The sequence below is a fragment of the Cupressus sempervirens genome, chromosome 9 (genome assembly GCF_028749045.1).
Source record: "Cupressus sempervirens isolate cs-2001-9-10 chromosome 9, ASM2874904v1, whole genome shotgun sequence".
NCBI classification, from domain to species: Eukaryota; Viridiplantae; Streptophyta; class Pinopsida; order Cupressales; family Cupressaceae; genus Cupressus; species Cupressus sempervirens.
In genome coordinates this window covers 344,325,918-344,348,783 of record NC_143126.1, presented here as the reverse complement: position 1 = coordinate 344,348,783, position 22,866 = coordinate 344,325,918, and the positions used below count along the sequence as shown (strand labels likewise).

The window sequence follows — 22,866 nt, the reverse complement described above, 5'->3', positions numbered from 1 at the left end:
ACTGTTTTAATGGCCCAAAGTGGTCTTTTCTTTGAATTTTGATTTTCTTCAAGATTCATATTTTGAATTTCATCTTCAATTTCTTCTAAGTTCTCCCTCTGGGACCCAGATTCACTATTTCTTTCAGAACTAGATAAAGGAGAAGGTTCTTCAGAACTTAAGGCTCTTTTGAATGCAAGATCTTCTTCAAAAATCACATCCCTACTAAGTTCAATACTTTTTTGTCCAGGTATGAATATCTTATATGCCTTAGATGTTTCACTATACCCTACCAAAATAGCTTTCCTCCCAGAGGGTTCTAACGTGGTTCTCTTTTCTTTTGGAACATGGATATATACAGGGCACCCAAAAATCCTAAGATGACTTATATTAGGTTTGACCTTTGTAAATACTTCTTTAGGAGTTTTATCTCTAAGGTGAGAATGCCGGCTTTTGTTTTGAATATAAACAGCAATACAAGAGGCTTCTGCCCAAAGGTAATATTCTAGATTTTGATCAAAAATCATAGCTCTAGCAGCTTCTATAATTGTTTTATTCTTTCTTTCTGCTACCCCGTTTTGTTCTGGATTATAAGGAACAATGTACTCCCTCTTAATCCCTGATTCTTTACAAAACCTTCAAAACAAGTCTGAGGTATATTCCCCTCCGTTATCAATTCTAAGGATTTTAATTTTGTGTCCTGAAAGGTTTTCAGTTAACGTTTTAAATTCTTGAAATCTCTTTAAGATTTCTTCTAATTCTTTGCATTTTAAGAAGTAAATCCATGTTTTCCTAGAGAAGTCATCTATGAACAAAATATAATACCAAAATCCTCCAAGAGAAGGAACAGACATAGGCCCACATAAATATGAATTAATTAATTCCAAAACATTATTTGTTTTCCTAGTGCAATCATGAAATGGACTTTTGGTGTTCTTACCCAGAGCGCACCCTTTGCATATGCTTGAGTGGTCTTTATTTAGTTTAGGTAATCCAGTAACCATCTTCTCCATAGTTGATAAGGTTTTGAAATTTAGATGCCCTAATCTCTTGTGCCATAAATCATTTATGGCTTGATGCAGGAGCATCAAGCTTGGATTTTGGTGGTGTGATGCTTTTCATGTTTAGGGATGTGTTGGAGACACATTGGAGAACCTTTCCTCAAGATTGCATAGAGATTGGATGGATTGAGTTGAAGTTTGAGTTGTTTGTACCTTGCTGCCGGAACTGTGTTTTCTGGTTTCTGAGTGCCTGTTGCAAGGCGTGTAACTAATTTTGTGCAATGAATGAGAGGTTGCGCACTTCAGGGATTGAAGAGAGCCTAGAGAGTACTCCCTTGTGTCAAGAGCACAAGTTCTAATTCCTCATAAGTTGGGAGATATGGCAATTCTCCCGAAGTATCGATTTCTGACAGTTTTGCATGACAGTTTTCTGTGCTTGACTTTCAAGATGGATGCGCACTTATCCTTAATGAATCAGCCTTTGCACATTTAAGAGATTGTAGAGGACCTAAAGTTCTACCTTTAGTTCAAAGCACGAGTTCTAATTCAATCGAAGCTAAAAATATCGCGATTTTGCTCGGGTATTGATTTTTGGACATTTAATTGTTGTTGCAGGCCGACTTGTGGCTCTTCAAGTATTTAATGTTAGTTTTTGGCATTCTGGGCCGACTTGTGGCTTAGATTGGTATAAGTGGGGGTTGTGGTGAAGTCTTTATTCATTCATGGGATTATGCGACCATCTTGGAGTGTGGAGAGTAGCAGAAGAGCGAGTTGTCCTAAGTCTGTGGACAGAGCGCCGAATATGAGGCAGTTTACAACAAGATTGTGGAGTTGTGAATGTGTGGATAGAGTGTCGAATGTGAGGTAGTTTACACTTGGATCTTGGATAAGTTGGAGTAGAGCTAGGGCTGCAGCTGGAAAACAAGGAGATTGCTTGGTAGGCTTGCGAGCACAAGTTTAGATTTCCTTGGTGGTTTCTTCCAGATTGTTGTTATGTTACAAATTTGGACTAGCGGAGATTGGTTTTGCAAGTTGGATCTTGTTGGATCTTGCAGAACTAATTTTGTAATTGCTGTTTATATTTGGCCCTAACCCGGAAGGCCTTACAGCTAGGCATATTGCATGTAATCAATTGTATTTTATGAACAAATTATTGTGAGTTGGTATCAGATCTTGCATTATTGTTTCTTGCTATTGTGTTTCTGCTGTGTGGTTATATTGTTGGGGGCTAGGACATCTCCTTTGGGGATACTCCTGCCTTGCGCTACGTCAAATGGTATCAGAGCACAGTTGTTCTTGAGTGTGTAGACAGATTGCTGAAGCTGAGGCAGTTTGCATGAGGACTTGGGTTGGAGAAGTAGATCTGAGTTGATCTTGATCTGGTGGTGGATTTTCTTTCTGGAGTCCCAGATCCCTTGGTTGTGAGGTGGCAAATCGTGATTCTGACTTGCAGTTGCAGAGGGCTTGCAGATGAATCGATGGATGCGAAGATGGAAGACTAATCTTTTTGAGGCATGATCGTAGGGAGTTTGTGGATTGCAGATCCGTGGTTCTAGATTTGTGATGCGGTTTTTGATTGTTCATGCGAGGTGGCAAGTTGTGATCTGACTTGCAAACAATTTGAGGTTGTCACAAGGAGCGTGGGAAGGATTTGTTGTAGAGGGTTTGCGAATATCTTGGAAGATGGCTCTGAGAGGATTGGACCCTAAGATGATTGCAAATCTCCATAATGTGTTAGAGAGGAGGTTTTTTGAGATTTCTACTCAGGTTGAAGTTAGTTTGGTCGATCAAAGTAAGAAGGTGGTTGCTCGGTATGAAACTAGTTTGGCTGTTCGAGATAAGGACAAGATGAGGAAGGCATTCCGTAGATGTTTGTTGAGCTAGAGTCTACCGATCCAGAAGAGAATTGTTTGGCCAGTTAAGAGACTTGTTCGTGAGAGAATATGGCATGACAAGGTCGAGGTGGAAGAGGCTGGTTTTGTTTATCAGCTTGTGAAGTCTGATACAAAACCTGTAGAGCAGCTGGAGGTTGTTGTTGAAGATATTCCTAACCTTGTTGATGCTGGGTTAGACATTGGTTTTCATGATCAGTTGGTTGGATCTGACATGGAAATTGCAGACCACTTGGTCATGGATGATCCGGTTGCTATTGGTGATGAGTTGTGTATTGCAGAGCATCTTGTTATGAGCAATGAGGTTGTTGGTGTTGAGAATTTGACATATGTTGCTGAGGAGTTACATATTGTTGCTGATATGGAGTTTGTTGCTGTTGGTGTGGATTCACTAGTTGCTGATGTGGATGAGGGTTTGTTGATGAAGCCTTATTTTCAGTTTGTTCTTGGGTGTGAGCATGCTGACTGGGTTGCTGATATGTATTTGATTCTAATGTTTCAATGGATAAAGCATAAATGGTGGATTTTTAGATTCGTACATACTTTTCTTTTTACCTAGGGAGTCTGATGCAGGAGCATCAAGCTTGGATTTTGGTGGTGTGATGCTTTTCATGTTTAGGGATGTGTTGGAGACACATTGAAGAACCTTTCCTCAAGATTGCATAGAAATTGGATGGATTAAGTTGAAGTTTGAGTTGTCTGTACCTTGCTGCTGGAATTGTGTTTTCTGGTTTTTGGGTACCCGTTGCAGGGCATGTAACTAATTTTGTGCAATGAATGAGAGGATGCGCACTTCAAGGATTGAAGAGAGCTCAAAGTACTTCCTTGTGTCAAAGGCACAAGTTCTAATTCCTCATAAGTTGAGAGATATGGCAATTCTCCCAGAGTATCGATTTCTAGCAGTTTTGCGCAACAGTTTTTTGTGCTTGACTTTTGGGATAGATGCACACTTATCCTTAATGAATCAGCCTTTGTGCATTTAAGGGTTGTAGAGGACCTAAAGTTCTACCTTTAGTTCAAAGCACGAGTTCTAATTCAATCGGAGCTAGGAGATACCGCGATTTTGCTCCGGTGTCGATTTCTAGACATTTAATTGTTGTTGCAGGCCAACTTGTGGCTCTTCAAGTATTTAATGTTAGTTTTTGGCATTTTGGGCCGACTTGTGGCTTAGATTGGTTTAGTTTTTGGCATTCTATGTTGACTTGTGGCTTAGATTGGTATAAGTAGGGGTTGTGGTGAAGTCTTTATTCATTCATGGGATTATGCAACCATCTTGGAGTGTGGAGAGTAGTTGAAGAGCGAGTTTTCCGGAATCTATGGACAGAGTGCCGAATGTGAGGCAATTTATAGCAGGATTGATGGAGTTGTGAATGTGTGGACAAAGCATCGAATGTGAGGCGTTTACACTTGGATCTTGGACAAGTTAGAATAGAGCTAGGGCTGCAGCTAGAAAACAAGGAGATTGCTTGGTGGGCTTGCGAGCACTAGTTTAGATTTCCTTGGTGGTTTCTTCCAGATTGTTGTTATGTTACAGATCTACACTAGCTAAGATTGGTTTTGTAAGTTGGATCTTGTTGAATCTTGCAGAACTGATTTTGTAATTGTTGTTTGTATTTGGCCCTAACCCGAAAGGCCTTACAACCAGGCATATTGCATGTAATCAGTTATATTTTATGAACAAATTATTATGAGTTAGTATCAAATCTTGCATTATTGTTTCTTGTTGTTGTGTTTCCACTGTGTGGTTATATTGTTGGGGGCTAGGACATCTCCTTTGGGGATACTCCTGCCTTGCGTTGCATCATGTCTGCAACTTCATGAACTAAGGCTTGAATAGGTCGACTAGATTTTGTATTCAATTCATACAAATATCCTTTTCTCTTACCAATCAACTTCACTTTCTTGATTGAGGAGTTATTTGCCCAAGTTAATACTTTGCCATCCATGAATGCAACATTATGCCCATCATCTTCAAGTGTTGTCATTGAGATTACATTTCTTTTAATTCCTGGTACGTAGAGTACACCTTTGAGAAGAAGAGTATTTCCTGATTTTAATTTCAAGGTGCAATTTCCAATTCCTTCAACGGAGTGTGTTGAATTATCACCAATGGTAACTTCATCTTTAACCTTCTCTGATAAAGAGTCTGGTGTTTCTTTGTATCCCATTATATGTCTAGAAGATCCACTATCAATTACCCATGCTTTATTTGAAATTTCATTTGATAGTGAGGAGTACAAAACACGGTACTCAAGATCAGAGGTATCTTCTTCCCTAATAACATTTGTACAGTTGCTTCTTGTTTGGAATTTTCAAGACAATTAGATCTGTAGTGTACAAATTTTTCAAATTTGAAACACTTTATTTTAGATAGATCTTTCTTGGGTTTCCCGTTCTTTTGATTTCCCTTTTTCTTCTTGAAATGCTTCTTTTTGCCTTTATAGGAGTTTGTATTAAGAACATGAAGTTCTTCATCTTCTATTTTTAGTTTCCCTCCTTTCTTTAGCTTTCTGGATTCTTCTTGAAGACAATTGTTCTGAAGTCTGTTGAAGTCGGGAATATTATCTCTGGCACTTATTCCTTATGCAAAAGTCTCCCATGAATCTGGTAATCCATCTATAGCCATTAGTGTTAATTCTGTATCACTAATAATGATTCCTATACTGGATAGTTCATCTCTAATGCCGGCAACCCCTACAAAGTAAAAAATTCATTGATTCTCCTTTCTTTATCTGAATGTGATTTAGTTGCCTTTTCAGTGCTAGAACTCTAATTGCATTGTTGACCTCATATACATTTCGTAATGCATTCATCATATCAAATGCAGTTTGATGTTTTGTAAGCATGGGCACAATATCATTTTTTACTCCATCTAATATGATTTGAATTGCTTTCCTATTTCCTTTGCTCCAGATGGATTTATGAGGTTCAACTGGTGGTTGTTTGGATGCTTTATCAATGAATTGTCTTACATCATTCTCTTCAAGAATCATCATGATTCTAAATTTCCAGCCCTCAAAGTGTTCTTTCCCATCAAACCTGTCATCGGGTCTGATTGTGTATGCTATTGAAGATAGGAGATAGTTGCTAGATATATATAAAGTTTGATAACTGAATTTGCAGAGCCTAGGTTCGACTACCAAAGCTTTGATACCATGTAAATAATCTGCAAATTCTATGCTTTGATCAAACTTATCAACAATTCTTAGGAGGTGAATAATGAACTTCTAAACTCTGATGTAACTGGGAATACTCAACCTTTGATTTGATCTAAAATTTTAATTATATTTGCAATATAAATGCGCTGGAAATTGTCGCTTGAAGGAGCAGACTGAAATGTACTTGGGTGTCCCTCAAACTACAACAATAACCTACCTATATATCATCACTAAAGGGCATGTCCCTTGAAGGGACGTGTCCCTTCCTTAATCGGCATATACTTCTCTCTAGAAGTCGGCCTCTAGAAGTTGGCGATCTGAAAAGAAAAACATATTAATTACTATCTAACACAATGTGTTAGATTAGTAATGATTATTAACACATCCTTTAGAAATCACCGGCTCACAAAGGAAAGTATAAGACTTTAATGCCAATCGTCTGATATTCAAGGTGAGAAGATGAAGTGCTGACTGCACATTCAGACCTGTAGGATTATCGGGTTACATCTTAACACATGTGAGATATTAAGATCTAAATTCTCCGCCATGCCCGAGAATCGATATCGAAGTATGGAGCATGGAGATATTAAGATCTCGATTGTCCACCATGGCCGATAATCGATGCGCCAAAATATTCTGATGTTGTCAAACATATGCATATGTCGTTGGCCTTGGATAGACGATGCCCGTCTAAGAAGAATCTTAAGGGGTGCATCTAAGAAGAATCTTAAGGAGTGCACTCCCAAGATGACGGCAAGGTAGCTATGAGCTAAGAAGCCCAATCTAGAGACATCCTTATGATTGAGGTTAATTTAGAGGGTAGAATAATCTAGTTAGTTTCATTATTATTATGATTCTAACATTTATTTTGCAGGTATAACTTGTCCCTAACCAACCCTATTAGTGGGGACATTACAAACTAATCAGTCACTTTTTTCTATCTCAAACATGTAGTTGATCATCTATCAACCAGTCCAATTATCATCTCAGTCATCCTAGTCCTAAATTTAGAAGTCGGTTCCGCCTTGTTTCCATCATCATCAATCACCTTGTCCAATCTCATCCCTTCAATATCAATCAATATTTTTTCATCACAAATGTCCATTGAAGTCCCGAAATCTATAAAAGAAGCCCTGCTTCCTTGTTATCACTAACCACAATCTTCAAATCTTCATGCATCACACAGCGAATTAGTCTCAAATTTGAGAGCCATTATTACAAAACAAGAGGAGAAGAAAAATTGAAAAGTTTATAAGTTTGGTTGCATATGATTTCTATTGATTTCATTCTTTCGTTTGCATTCAATTTCATTAGCAATTCTTCGTTGATACAATACAATTTCATTACTTTGAGTACTAGGTTTTGTGGTTGCCTAAAACTGTCATTGCAGGGTTTGGATATGCCCTATTTTCCAATTCTTATAAAAGGTATTGTTGAACAAGGTGATAAGACCAAGCACATCATCATGTGCTGCTCCAATTGTTGTAGCTCCAAAGAAAGAACATGGCATGCATGTGTTGACCACCAGGACATAAACAAACTTGCTATCAAGTACCTGCTACCATGTATAGTTGACTGACTTGATCAGCTACGACACGCCCAGTACCTGAAATCAGAGCATCAAATGTAATCATTGGTCAAGGAAGAAAACCTTTGGAAAACAGCAGTTGATTCAACCAAGGTATATATGAATAGCTTGTTCTACCATTTGATTTGTGCAACGCTCCATCCATTTTCATACAGTTGATGTATGAGCTATTGAGACCACTTAGAGAATCCTGTGTTATTGTATATTTGATGATATTTTGGTTTTTAGGAAGACATATGTATTGTATGTTGAGCATCTCTACAAAATGTTCCGATTTTTGAAGGAGAACAAATCACTTCTCAATTGGAAGAAGTGTGAGTTTGCTAAGACATCAATTGTCTAGCTTAAACCACGTGATGAGGTAAGGATTGATCCATCCAAGATTTAGGCCATACTAAACTAACCAAAGTCCACATTCATTTTTAAAACTAGGAGCTTCATTGGGGAAGTTCAATACCTTCGCAAGTTTGTTAAGTCTTTCCCATATGTTGCTGCTCCTTTACATATCAGCACAGGGGCTGGAAAGAGCTTTCATTGAGGTTCAAAACAGCAGTGTGCTTTTGATCATCTCAAGCAAATAATCAGCTATGCATTTATGCTTTATTTGCCCATTTCTCAGCAGTCTTGTGAGGTTGAGACAAATGATAGTGACTACACCATGGAAATGGTTCTATTGAAAGAAGGAAGACATTAATATTATTATTCTGAAATGTTCAAAGAGGATTTTCCAATATAAATCATATGATGAAGAAATATGTGCTTTGGTCTCTATGGTAGAAAAGAGGTAGCACTATCTCATGGACAAAAGAAATGGTGGTCACACAAATCATCATATATTATAATGCTTGCAAGTTCAAATAAAACTTCAACAATCTTGTCAGCTCGTCACTAGAAGCAGAGGAGACTCTTGTAACTATTTCATCATGATAAACTTGTAAGTATGGTATGACTAAAAGGGTGGCGGTGATGCTTCAAGGTTGTCTCTTCTCTAAGCAATTTGTTGGAGCCATTTGCAAATGAATTTTATGTTGAAGAGTGTTCTTAAGATGAAGATTTCTGCAAAACAGATCAAAAAACTAAGAGGGGAAACAAGATGATATTGGAGAAAACCTAGATTTCTTCCTCAAAGATGGTCTCCTTTTCAAAGTGGGTAATTTGTGTGCTCTAGAGAATGTTGTTGTTCATGTAAAAGGCTCATACTTCATTGTTCATTGTAAAGAGGCCTGCTGGCTCACTCCTGACTATGCTGTAGAAGTAATACTGTTTTCCTTGCCTTGTTTTAAGTTTGTGATTTTTTGGATTATATGCTTTTCAGATCATTGGAAGAAATAAAAACAATGCATAGAAATAAATGGCAATCCACACTCTTATTTATAATTACAAATATATACAATGAATTGCAGCTTTATAGAATGCACATTTATTGAATATCTAAAATGCAAGTACCCTAGCAAAGATAAGAAGCAGATAAGTCCTTGATTGCAGAAAATGGAATTGATAGTTGATGCAGAAGTAATGAACACTGCTTCCAGATTACAGTTCACAGCCCTCTAAAAGTCAAACACCAGCCTTAATGACTGATCACAGCCGTGAATAGAAGCCGCGCCTTTACTTTGAATGCCACCTTTGTATAGAATGCAATGAAACCACAAAATCCACTTGTGATAGCAGATTAGCACCCAGCTCTATGTGGCCACTCCTGAACACCAATCGCCAGCAGCAATATTATCTCAAACCCTCATAAAAACTCCTTACTAATTATCAGATTCAATTTGCAATAATGACCAGATGACAAAACACAATTTGTTGGCATAAGATCCAACTCAGTGCTGAAAGACATTGAAGAAAATTCAACATTTACCAATACAAAGTCAACCCCTTGGATTTCATACTTCATCAAATAAACAATGCATAATGGAATGGTTCGATACTTTGCAAGGAAATGCATTTATAACATCTTAAATGCCCAAGCTTCCTCTACACATTCAATGCCAAGAGTCTTCATGAATACACTTTTCACATAAATGCCATTTGCTTTATACTTAGGCACATATTTGAATAATATAATTTATTAACTCCCCTTGGCTCCAAAAATGACCTTTTCATCAATATCATGATATTCTGACACACAAGATCATCATTTTTTATGTCTAAGATTTAAAACTTTTCAACCCCGTTCCAACAAGCTATGATACTAAGGTGACCAATATGCAATACCAGCAAAAATGGCAAACTTGGCATATTTGATTATATAATAATCATAACGCACTCGTCTTGCAAAAATGACTGAAAAAGTATCAGAGTCAAAATCTGACAACGTAAATGATCCTAATGAAGAAAGATGATGAATGAACATGATGAGGTGACTTACTAAAAATAGACACTCTCTTCAAGATTCTTGGCGCCCAAAATAGAAGGCAAGAATAAAAACTGAGAGCATCATTCAACTCCTCTAACTCATCTGGCTCATCCAAACCATCCATTGACTTACTACAAATAGTAAGTCCCACCAAACGGGGCCACAACCCTCAATAGGGTCCTCTAATCACTCGTATTAGCCTATAATGACCTAGTAATAGGCTAAATCCATCCATTGTCTTGGTCATGCTAAAAAGGGGACATTACATTCATGTAAAAGGATATGTTGTGTAAGCCAAGAGATTGTCAATTTTTAGTCATGACATTGACCAAATATGTAAATGGACGAGTCAAAGTTTATTAGGAGTTACCATGTAGCATAAGCAAGCATGAAACTTGAGCTGTAACAAAAACTACCCATGCCTACAAGACCATGGGAGAGTGTGCAAAAGGCTCAAATGTAATAAGTCGTAGTGAATTGGTTTGGTAAGATATGCATATTGAATGCTTGCAAAGGACCTTAATTGAAAGTGATGCAGCAGAGCTATTCTTCAAGAATGTTGGAATCACATTATGTAATGTTCCTGTCATTAAATAAATATTTAATCAAACCTTTGTTGATGGGCCAATTGATTTAGTATATCTCGGACCCATTTTTATTTTTGTTTCCGTAGGTAGGTGGGTGTAGTCATCGGCTATCTTGTACATCCTCAAAAGGTTTCCCCGATGGGTATTTAAGCATGGCTTGTAAGTAGTTGTTGGTATGCGGTTTCGATTATTTATTTGGTATTTGCGAACTACTATGGAGTTCTGGATTGTTCGCCATTTTGGAAGTGAAAGATCTTCCCTAGTTGGCTCTCACGGTTTCCATGGAATTCAACCCTCGCCCTATTCCATCACTTGTAATACTTTGCTCGGATTTGGCAAATCGGAGCACCATCATATTGCGAATTGGTGAAATAATTGTGTATTACATTGATCAACTCTCTTGTGATGGGCAATTAACTCTCTGGCAACGATTTTTGTATTTATTTGTGTTAAATCTATCTGCGTCCATATTAATCACTATCCATGCACTCCCTTTGACAGTTTTGTCTGCAAAACCGTACACCCATGACCCATACATCAATACCGTACGACCCTCTTTCTGGCAACAATCTCCAAGGCAACCGTACGGCCACCATTTTACCTACCGTACGGTCTTAGCCTAGACACTATACGGCCTGCTCCATCTATACGACTTGCATTAACTATCGTACGGACTCCTACCTTGTGGCCATCGTACGGCACTATTCTCCCCTCACTGTACTGTCCTTGATTTGCCTCATCCGTACGGCCATCTTCACTACTCATTGTATGGCCTCTTGTTCACCACCGTACGGTTCCCTCCTAGTCTCCAATTTGCTCCCTCCCTTCCGTACAACTCCTCTGACCACCTGACTCCAAAGAAATTGGTATATAGAGGAGTCACACTTTCCATTGTGGGGATCCGAACACTACACATTAGAATTCCAAACAAAGTCATCCCAAAAAGAGATGGTCACTTCTTGGGAAAGTTTTGGTGCATGTTATGCGAGAAGATGGAAACATGTTTGAAATGTTCTACTAAATTCTATCCTCATATGAATGTACAAGCCAAGGTTGTGGATAGAACCTTGAGGCAGCTAGCAAGTGTTATAATCAAAGAGTTCATAAATGTTGGGATGAGACTTTCCATAGATTCAGCACTCCTATAATAGGGAAGCCCATTCCAGTACAAAGTTGTTATCTTTTGAGGCATATTTTGAGTATTTAGCTCTCACCTATTTGAAGTTTATTTTGGACATTTCAAAGGAAGGGCTGCAAAAACAAAAATTTGGAGTTGAAAAAAGGATATTTCACATATATGTAAAGCAAATGAATCTGTGTTTAAGAAAGGATCAAAAGAGTCTCAAAACAAAATACAATTGCTAACACGATCAACAAAGAGTGGATCACGAGTTCCAAGTTGATGACAAGCTTTGTCTATTTCTGGGTAAGCAGACATCAAGGACCAGCAAAGATGCTAAAATCAACCAGCTATGGTTGTCTTCAGATTGTTTAGAAAGTGGGAGAATAAACTTTGCAGTTAGACTTTCCTACTTATATGAAGATGGACTGAATAATCAATGAATACAAGCTTTTGATTTTTGAATCTTCTATGTTAGATGAAGAAGACAATATTATGTTGCCTTCAGTGAATGATTTGTCTTCAAGTGAAAATGGGAAAATGTAAGATGACAAAAATTTTGGAATAGAGGGTGAAGAGGACAAGAAGTGAGCACGAGAAATGGCTGATAAGGTTGAAAGGTCAAGTTCCGAGGAAATGAAAATGGTAAATTCCATGGATCATGTGGGAAGTTCCCAAATTTGTCTAGTCCATAAGCTTTTGAGGACCAAAAGCCTCCTAAAAGGGAAGGCATTATGCAAGAATTGGGTTTAAAATGTTGAACCACTAGAGGAGCATTTGAGCTGATCCAAAGCATTTTGGAGAGTTCTAAAAACAAGTGTGTGGGCGTCAAAACTTCTAAGAAAGTCTAATTGATGTTTTTCCATTGACCTTTAAAATTTTGTCTCAACTATGGCAGTTACAAAAGTGTCTCTGTTAAAAGCAATAATTTTGTTATTGCAAAACTACAACCAGGAATATGAATGATTTTGGAATTTTGAGTTCAGTACTTTGACACGTGAGAGGATAGAGGAGTGTCATACAACATTTACACATGAAGTTAAAAGGGTTCAACCTCACTAGATCCTTCATTTTACATTTATTTTGTGACTGGCAATGTAAGATCAAGGATTTTTAAGTTGTAGAGGCACATTGTGACTTTTTCAAGACTCCAAATAGTCCTAGAGGCAATGTAACACATATATACTTGGAATGTGATCATCGAGAAAAGACTACAATGCTCACTCAGCTCAATTCTTCATCCTTTTAAGGTTTCTCCAAGGTAAATGCATTGTCTTAGTTACTGTCTGTACTCCTTGCATTATACAATCACTATTTGAGCTTTCCATTATGTTTGCATAGTAAATGAACATGTGTGACGAAAAACACCGACCAGAGATAGAAGTGTGTTCTTTAAAGGGGTTTGAAGACTTGACAACAAAGATACCCATGGTGAAAAATTAGGATATACCTATAGAGTCGTATGGATTAGTTTATTATTATTCTAGATTTATTTGAATAGTTAATGATCGGGTGTTGTTGTGAGTATCACTCTTCTAATCTAATTTTTGTGCATTACTATTCAGCATTTCAATTGTTCAATTCGCAATTAGAATAGCCTATTCATTTTATCTCATTTAACACTTCACTTATAATTTAAAGTAATTTCTCGTGCTTTGCATATATTTTATCAACATATGGTCAAAACAAATGTTTCAGGATTAAAATGTTATGAGGTGTGCTCAATAGGTTTATCAACCCTCAATGAGGTAGTTTTTGCACATTACTTCTCCAAGCAATGAAATGATCCTCAGGGTCTAAATTTATTTAACTAGTTTCAGATTTTTTATTTCAAGCTATATCTTAACACCAAGAACACTAAATTAACAAACAGCAGCACTTCAGGTTGCTCAGGTATACAAAAGAATTTGACTCTAAGAAAGATTTCAATTATAGAATTGATGCATACCAAGTTTCAAACTGATAAGACCTAGATCTGGGATAAGGCTTCAAAAAATCATTGTTGTAGGGCAATTACATGTGACAGGGTGTGATTGACCTCAAGCCTCTCAATGTCTAGCCTTATCAAGGAAGAATACCTATCAAATTAATAGCTTGTTTGAAATTCTTGGTGGAATGATGTCTATCTATTTTTAATGGTTGAAGTCTTCCTTTTAAGCCCACACAGTGACCTAAGGCATGAAACCATCAGCTATCAATGCCCTGACCCTTATGCAGTGATCTGACTTCAAGTAAAGGCATCCCTCTATGACTGGTAATTCATATAGGGTCTGATCTTCAAATCCTCTAATATAGTTGTTCAGGGTTGACAATTGATATATGTCAGAATTTCCATGATGTCATTCACCACAAGTTCTCAAATCTGGGCAGCCACACACTCTCGTGTCTGACTTTTGGCAGTACTCCATTGGCTGAGTTGGGGATGGGTGTGCTATATAAGTGACATCTGCAATTTCCCACTGATGTTCTTCAACAAACCTATAAAATTCTGCCCAGCACTCATTATTCACAACAACTGGAAATGCTCAGGTGAGTAAAATGGAAGACATGCAACCTAGTGTACCCCAAGTGCAATCTTCAAATCAGAGGCCACCTGTACATTAAACATGTCTTAGGTTAAAACTGAAAGTAGGGTATGAAAATACAATTCTGAATGGAAATTTTGATCAAATAAGGATTTTTCCCAAAGTTCCAATCAAACTCTCTGTCTCTTCTGCCAAACATACAGCATCAACCCAAATACCTGAAGGGGACTACAACCCAAATCGGTGCCTAGATTTGAAATTCAGAATCCTCAACTTATTTTGTTTATATTTATTATCATTTATATTTATATTTGAAAATTTATTATTTGATATATTTTACAGGTTGCTGTGGCCTTAAAAAACACCTATTATTTAAGTGGACGTTGGCCAACCAAACCAAAATGGAATATGACAATAAAACTTTCATCCAAGAAATTTTCCTTTCCTGGTTAATTCTAAATAAACCAAAGATTTTAATTTGGGGTGATTGCAATTTAGTCTTTCAATCTGCAAGAAAGGGAGAATTCCCTGAAATACTTCGTAATCTCTTGCCTTCAACACAAAATCCTTGAAGCTTTCCTCATCATTAACTTGGGATGTTCTAATGGCCATCACTTTACCCTGGTGCTCCATCAACACAAGATCTTGATGTGTTAAATCTCACATAATCATGCAAAATCTAAAATGAGTGTATTGAAGGCGGGTTCCCTATGTTCTATTTGTGATAAGTGTTCAAACTACATAAATGAAATTATGACATGTTTGAAACCAAGTACACTTAAGGCTATTAAAGCTCATGCTTGCAAAAACTTTAGCTTTCAAATGATTTATCATTTGTCTCCAAAAAGCATTTAACCAAGTTTTAATTTCAACTACACAATAGACCATGGATGATCTTAGTCTTTGTTCTATGTGTAGCAGTGAAAAATCTAAATAACAAACTTCTATTTTGCCAAATTTGAGAACCTTCTCACATACGTTAACCTTATCACTTATAAAACCAGTTTTTTGCTTGTGTGAGTTTAGGGGAGTAACCTCCACAACTACCTCTAGTTGTAATCCAGGTTTAGGGTAGTTCAGGTCTATCAAATGCTATACTCCTTGTTGAGACTAGATTCTTTACCTTAAGCCAGTTTAAAATTTCTAGAGTCCAAATTCCTTTTGCAACCATTTTTTTGACAGATCTAGGCATTGGCTGGCCCAAAGCAGGTAAACTAGATTAGCCAACCGGGGTAGCAAATTCTTAACAATTTAAAAGTCTCTGATTCAAGAAAGAGATTTTAACATTTTCTCAAGTCTTGTCCATTATAACTTTTCTCAAGTCAAGATTTTACATCGCACCTAATTCCATACTTTTCCAAGTTGTATCACTAATAGTTCCAAGTGTGTGTTTGTGTGCGCCCCAAACAGTTTTGTCTTGTCTAGGAGTAAAAACTTTCACTTTTAGAAACTAGTTACATTTGTTAGGGATTATTTCAAGGAATGACACGTGTCCAATTTCCTTATCATGTAACTTTGTCAGCCTAAAGTGCTTTTTTACTTCTCAGGATCTTGCAAGCCAATAATGGATTTCAAATTCATTAGTCTTTCCTCATCAAGTACAAACTTCCTATCACCTTAGACTTCCACATCTTTTTACCTTTGGGTTCCATTGGCAATGTAAACAATGTTGATCTTTGGCTAGGGTAAATGTAATGCAGAACTATTGAGTTTTAATGATCGAAGGTTCAAGAAAGTGATGAAGTCCAAGTTAATAAGTATATTTTATCCACAACTTTGACCTAGATTTGAGCTTCCGATCACCCAACTTCGGGAATATAACTAGAACAAGTTGGAAAAATCGTGCCTACCTATTCTAAAACAAGAATCTGGTTAGTAATATCGTTAATAAGTGCAGTTTGAGTGGTGTTATCACATCTAAAAGTGTTACATACTATCAGGTTGTAGTTTTTGTCTTGAATCACTAAGGAGTGCATTAAGCCAATGGGTTGACGGCAACAATGAGCCCCTCAAAACTAGCCTAATCATTTTAAGGCCTTGTCAACAAGAATTTAATGCTTTTACACTCTTGGTCGTTTATCATGTCTATTTAAATCCTTGAGGATATCTAAATCACAAATGGAAGCTCACCATGCAGAAAACACTAGTGCTAATTATGGTTTTATCGCTTGGGTAAATCTTGACTTAGGTTTATTGTGAGTATATCAAAGCTCACACTACCATCTTTAGAACTTCATTAGTTTTGCCACAGCAGCCTTAGGGCTTATGCACATGATTAACTAGGGTTAAGTGGATTGGGTTTAAAGTTTAGCTAGAATTCAAATATTTTATCTAGGAAGTTTGAAATGGAACCTCCAAGATCTTTGGCTAAGTCTAAGCCCCTAGGTGGATTTTTTGGAGTCTATCTTCTGACTTAGCATTACATTATTTGATACTCCTGAAAGAAGAGTACTAGAGTGAAGTTCTTATAACTAATTTCCATCGTTTGTGTCTCTAGAACATTGGATTAAAATAGGTCTCCTTTGTAATGGGCAAGTCAATCCTGCATTTTTGTAAATGTTGGCATATTATATTGTTATTAACAGTTACAAAATGTGGTTATTACTTCTACTACAGTAATCATAACTGCATCATCTCATTTGTATAAATTCTCCTGTACCATCAAAATAATATAATTTCACAATTTTGTCTGTTTCTCACATTTGGTATCAAAGTAGTTACAGAGCATGAGTTGAATTTTGTTGGTGCTGTGAGCCGAAAATGGCATGAGGAATATCCAATTCAGAAGCATGCAAAGCAGGTGGATAGAAGATGGAAGATATGAATTTTTCCACTCTTCAACTTGTTAGGTTGTGAGTAGTGAGATTTAAATCTTGGTCTTGTTTTTTTTCAAAAGCTATCACTGCATTTATTCCTATCACAAAACTAGACTGTTCCTTGCCATTTTTGAGACTTGACCAATTCATGAAAAAATGAGAAGCATTCCAGAGGTAATAAATGAGTTTAGGGAAGCCAACCACCAACTGACTGTTGCAATCACAGATGACAGGGATTCTGGTTGCCAATGAGACAATTGACAATGAATCAATTCATTTATCCTATAAAGGAATGCCTCTATCCTTTGTGCTGCTTATGAGTTTGAAAGTGTGTTCCCACACTCTGTAGGTTATATGCATTTGAGAAGGCTAACAAGGATAATTTCACTTCCAATGGTCAAGGCATTTGTCAGTTTATTATGGCTCTTCTGCAACACCTAGAAATGGATGATAATATGAAATAATTTTACAGCCTCCAAGGTACTGGTGGGTCTTTTCTTTCTGAATTGCTTGTTGCATCAGTATTAGACTGTTTTAATTTAAGTGCAAGTGACAATTCCCAACCACGTGATCAGTATAAAAGTACTGGTAGTCTAGAGTCAGATTTTTATGAAGATCGTAGGGACATGGACAAGCTAGGAATTATGTCTTTTGCCAATTCTATAAGTTATGAAAAATCCCAGTAGACAAATGGCTTCGATTTGGCATCTGAACAAGTCTTGCTATCAATTTCAGATAATAAAACTACCACAGATTTACCTTTTTAAAATCCTTTGAGTACTGTGAAAGAGGCTAATAGCCTAATATATTTGGTAAAATCAATGAAAGATTCTATCCTGATCATTTTTTTCAAGATACTGGGAATTTGTTTGATCTAATTTAGAGCCCTCTTTGCTGGAAGCTCGCCAAGTAGAAAATGGGATTTTTTCTTTGTAAGAAGTGTAATTCATGGCAAGGAGTAAAAGGTGAAATATTCTATTTTTTAGTGGTCAACAACCTATCTAACAATGTATAGGTACAAAAAATGGAAAGCAGTTGATGGCCTTGTCCAAAATTAAGCATACAATGGAGATTTTTATCAATTTATTGATCACAAGATTCGCAACCTAAAACAAGTAATTGTTGACACTATCATCAATGGTGGTTCAAGAAAATATGCAACACAAAATGAATCTATGGGCTGTTGTGTGAATTCTCTCATGATTACAATAAGGGCTCAAAAGAATTTTCAGACAATTATAGTAAGGAAGAACTCTTCAAATAATCACCTAAAACATCAAATGGATAAGTTGTAAAAGCATCATTTAAGAGGTTGGAGGCACTAGAGGATGGAGGAATTCCCATCATCTCAAGCTAGGTTCTCACTCTGAGATGGTGCTTTGTACGAGAAGAAATTTTGGCTTTTCTTTCATGCTTTCTATTTTGCCTTTTATGCTAATGCAAATGAAGTTGAAGAATACATTATGATTATACACATATTGTGAATACTATGATTTGAAGAAAGCTTTAGGGTTTGGTGAACAACTCAGGCATGGATGGTTGCCAAGAGAGTTTACCAGATTGTGATCAAGAATTATCACCCTTATGAGGTACAAGAGACAATTTGGAGGAATTTGGTGTCTGCGATTCACGAGTTGGAGACTGACAGCTCAAGGATTCAGCTCAGAGCTACACCTTTACAAGGGTCACAAAGTGATTTCGGGAAGTTCCACTAATTCAAGATTTGGTTTTTCACGTTCAAGGAAATATATTGTCAAATGTATGTATTTATTCTATGTAATCAGAAAGTTTAGTTAGCCTTAAGGGAGTTCCCTAGAGCAAGGTGAATTTGATGTTTCTGGGATCAATGTGATAGGGGGGGATGTTGGCATATTACATTGTTATTAGCAGTTACGCAATGTGGCTATTACAACTACTCCAGTTATCATAACTTCATCATCTCCTTTGCATGAATTCCCTCATACCATTGAATAATATGATCAAGCATTTTCAAAATTATGTTCGACTTTCTCACAGGAAACCCTAGTGTATGTGTGTGTCACAATATCAATCAAAAGAGTAAAATAAAAACTAACTTTGTAATTAATAATGCTTAAGTAAATTATAAAATTAAGTAAGATAAATGTTTCAAATAAACAAAATTTAAAAATTGACCCAATTTTGATCATTCCTTGGTTAGTAAGGGCATTAAAAACAAGGTGAAAAACTGGAGCCCTTTAATCATATATCTCTTGAACCACCTATTCTCTTATGAAGTTATTAATACCTATTTCCACATTTGGGGAGAGAAGGTTGTGGTGCTCAAATACTAATCCAAGTTTTGTGTCAGCTAGACAATGCTTCAGAGTGAGAATCCACTTAGAACCTGTTTTAGAGCATTCATACCAAAAAATGAATAAAATTTACCCAACAGCATCTTAATGGCCGCATCCTATGTTGTCACATCGAGAAAGTGGAGGAGAAAGAAGCACAAGAAATATTGAAAGATGACTTTCTTGATGATGCATTAGTTCATGTAAAGAAGGATTCCCATTCTAGTTCAATGGCGATGAATATAAGAAAGACAAGAAGTTTGTGAAGTATTTGAGGAATCTATGATTTGTTATGACAGAAATGTGAAAGTTCAAAGACCTGATATGCTGTGAAAGTTCAAAGATCTGATATGTGCATGAAACATATTGCTACCGTGACTGATCGTCTCAACGGGACTCAAGATTTGGGTTTAGGTACTTCTACTACCTACGAGACCGTCAAGGCCTAACAGTACATTGCAGAGTAAGAGCTAGTTGCGCCTCATCTCATTACATAATCACTACTTTGCAATAAATTTAAATCCTTTAAAGTGCTTGGATATGGGTATCAGTCTCTTTATCTCTGCAGTCTTAACTTTTTTTTAACTTCCATTATTTACCAGAAACAGGGAGGACGCAGTACAGTTATGAATTGCTAGTATAGTAAGATAATATTGGAACTGAAAACACTGCACAGTTGTATCAAGCTATATGCTATCATGCCTAATTCCGAAAAAATAAACCATTCCCAGCTAATGCTTGACCTCACAATGTAGATATTTTGTTGTTATTGCCATGAGTAATGATGCTATGTAGTAGAAAATAGAAAAAGTTCCGTAACTTACTGTGAGAGGAACTAAGGCCACAGAGTAAATGGGAAGCTTAACTGCTCTCCAGATGAGCCTTGCTGCTGCTTCTTTCGAGAGGGCATTACTACTACTGTTGGTAACTCTCCATGACTGCTGCAATTGCCTCTTCGTCGTAAGATTAGCATAAGATTGAGAAAGTCGCCTAATATGGGCACGTAAACAAGTGTTATTCCGTGTGGCATGAGGCCAAGCAACCAGTGGAAGATTTAACAGGCCACATACGCCTCCAATCGCCATAGCCATTTCGATTTTATGGAAGCGCGCCTTAAATGAGGATCAGAATTTGCATCGTAAAATAATTCGTTCCCGCAGTTAAAAATAGTGAAGGATGAAAGTTGCATCGTCATTTTTATATTCCTTTTTAGTTTTCTCGTCGTATTGGAAGGAGTGTCTTAGTGCATTCATCGGTTTATGGGCTCTACAATTTTGTTTAGGTATACAAATTTCAAATTCTAATATATTGGTATTCGATTTCATTTACATGTGTATATTTCTATTAAAAAAATAAAGAAATGGAAGTTACGATTTATTATTTATTAAGTTATTAAAATCTTATTTAAAATCTTTTAGATAAGAGGACAATTTAGTCTTGTGTTGTAGATTCTTGTCTTTCTATAGAATTTAAACTAGTATAGATATCTTAAATAAAACTATCTAAAGAAATGTCGATAATATCTACTATAAATAATTATAATTTAATTTACTACATTTAATATTATTTATATTTCCTTCATCTTCATTTATTTATTTTTACTAACTTAAGCTTTTCATTTTAATTTCTAAAAAAATGGATGATTTATATCTCCAAATATTATAATTTAAACAAATATTTTATGAGACATTTATTAAATTATTTTTAAAAGTATATTCTATTTATAATAAGATTTAAACTTTTGACATCTAGATGATTGTCAAATTTAACCTAAAAGAATAACTGTTAACATTGGCATGCTCACAACATCACACTCCACCCATTCTGCCATTGTAAAATGCTTGTCAGCTTTAATTATTTCAATTGGTGAGGATGATGGTAAGAGGAAATAATGTCATCCATAAAGATTTCAAATTTTTGGAGGCACGTTTGGACCAAGTTTAGCACCTAAATAAATTTAATGGGCAAGACTCCTCTCCACATGATTGCTTAATCGAAAAAAAAATTCTCGTTTAAATATATACTTACTCATAACGTTATAATCTACTATATAAAAACAAAGATGTCCATATCTATATATACAATTTAAATTATTAAACACAAATTTATTCAAATTATTATCATGTTTATATTAAAAAGTGTTCAATGTTTTCATCTCCTAATATACCATTCAAATTTAGAAAAGGAAATCTTTCAATTCATGAATTAAAAGAAATCTAGATTTGTACAATTATTAAGAACCATGTGTGTCTAAAAAAATTGTTTCCTTTCATCGTATCCACAAAATCTCATGGGCCAATGTGTCCCCTTGTGATATAATGGTAGGCCTCCAACATACATTTAGAAGCCACCAATCTCACATAGTACAAAAGAAGAAGAAAATGTGATACAAGCAAAAACAAAAAGCAACAATTTTTTAGATTGTCATGTCATTTATACCAATGATACATTTCCACAACTATAGGCTTGACCCACCGTAGGAAAATTGAATGTTCATAAGATAGGGGTTTTTTCACCCTAAAGCACAAATACACTAAAATATTCCATATCAAATCATGGAGACGTTGATTTAAGAAACAACATTAAACTTTGTTTATTCTTTGGTCACTAAACTAGAGACATTTGTTTCTCATTAGTTTAGCATTTAATTGTATAAAACCTTGTTCTCATAGATATTATCATTATGCTTATGTATATGTAAACTATTGAATTAACCTAAACTACATTACAGGGAAAGTTCATTTTCCCTTATATTTTTTATATGGTTTTTAGTCAATGTTACACTTTTTAGAACTATTATAACTTAATTTATCTATCGTTAGATTTTCTAGGAAAATGCTCCATTTTTCTTTCCACCCTCTTAATGTAGGATCTTATAGCATTATGATGTATTCCTTGGATAATCTACATATATTCATTTTTTTAAATTACATGTTTCTTGATATGTTTATGATGTTCCTTGATATGTTTGTCTATGTATTTTCTATAAAGGTGTTGTCTTATAATGTTATCTCTCAAATCCATCAAATTGCCTAGCTCAAGTGTAACATTCTTGTTATTAGTATTAGCTTTCGATGAGTAGAATCTATAAAAGAAATTGTTAGATTTAAGCAATAACAAGCTTAAGTATAATATTCTAAGTGTAAGTGTTACTTTAATTATGACTCAAACCTTAAGGATGTTGATGAATAGTGCTCCCCTTAATACCACAAACACACATTAGAAATGGAGAAACAACAAAAATTTTGCAAGAATAGAAAATGAGATTCTTATTATCTCCACAAGTATTGAATTATAGAATTTCATAAATACAATATACAAAGCCACATAGGCACTTTCTTTACAATATTTTTCAAAACAGAGCCATGAAATACAACCCACAACTACCTAGACAATACTATGGGTCTTCCTTATATAGGCAATTTAACACCAACCGAGAAGGTTCTAGATATTTAGCCCTAACCCTTGAGGTCGACTGACAATTTCATATTTACTACATAATGTTGGCTCAAAACAATTACAAATTACA

The 22,866-nt window shown here is 35.9% G+C and overlaps 1 protein-coding gene across 1 annotated transcript in view; it reads right to left on the bottom strand.

Annotated features, from left to right (window-relative positions):
• Positions 1–20,566, bottom strand: part of ABC4 (UbiA prenyltransferase family protein) — a 120,585-nt gene extending 100,019 nt beyond the window's left edge. The window contains exon 1 of the mRNA XM_089800065.1: positions 20,162–20,566. Coding sequence (XP_089656191.1) covers positions 20,162–20,428 — 267 coding nt within the window. The 5' untranslated portion in view covers positions 20,429–20,566. The remainder of the gene's footprint in view (positions 1–20,161) is intronic.
• Between the last annotated feature and the right edge of the window lie 2,300 nt (positions 20,567–22,866).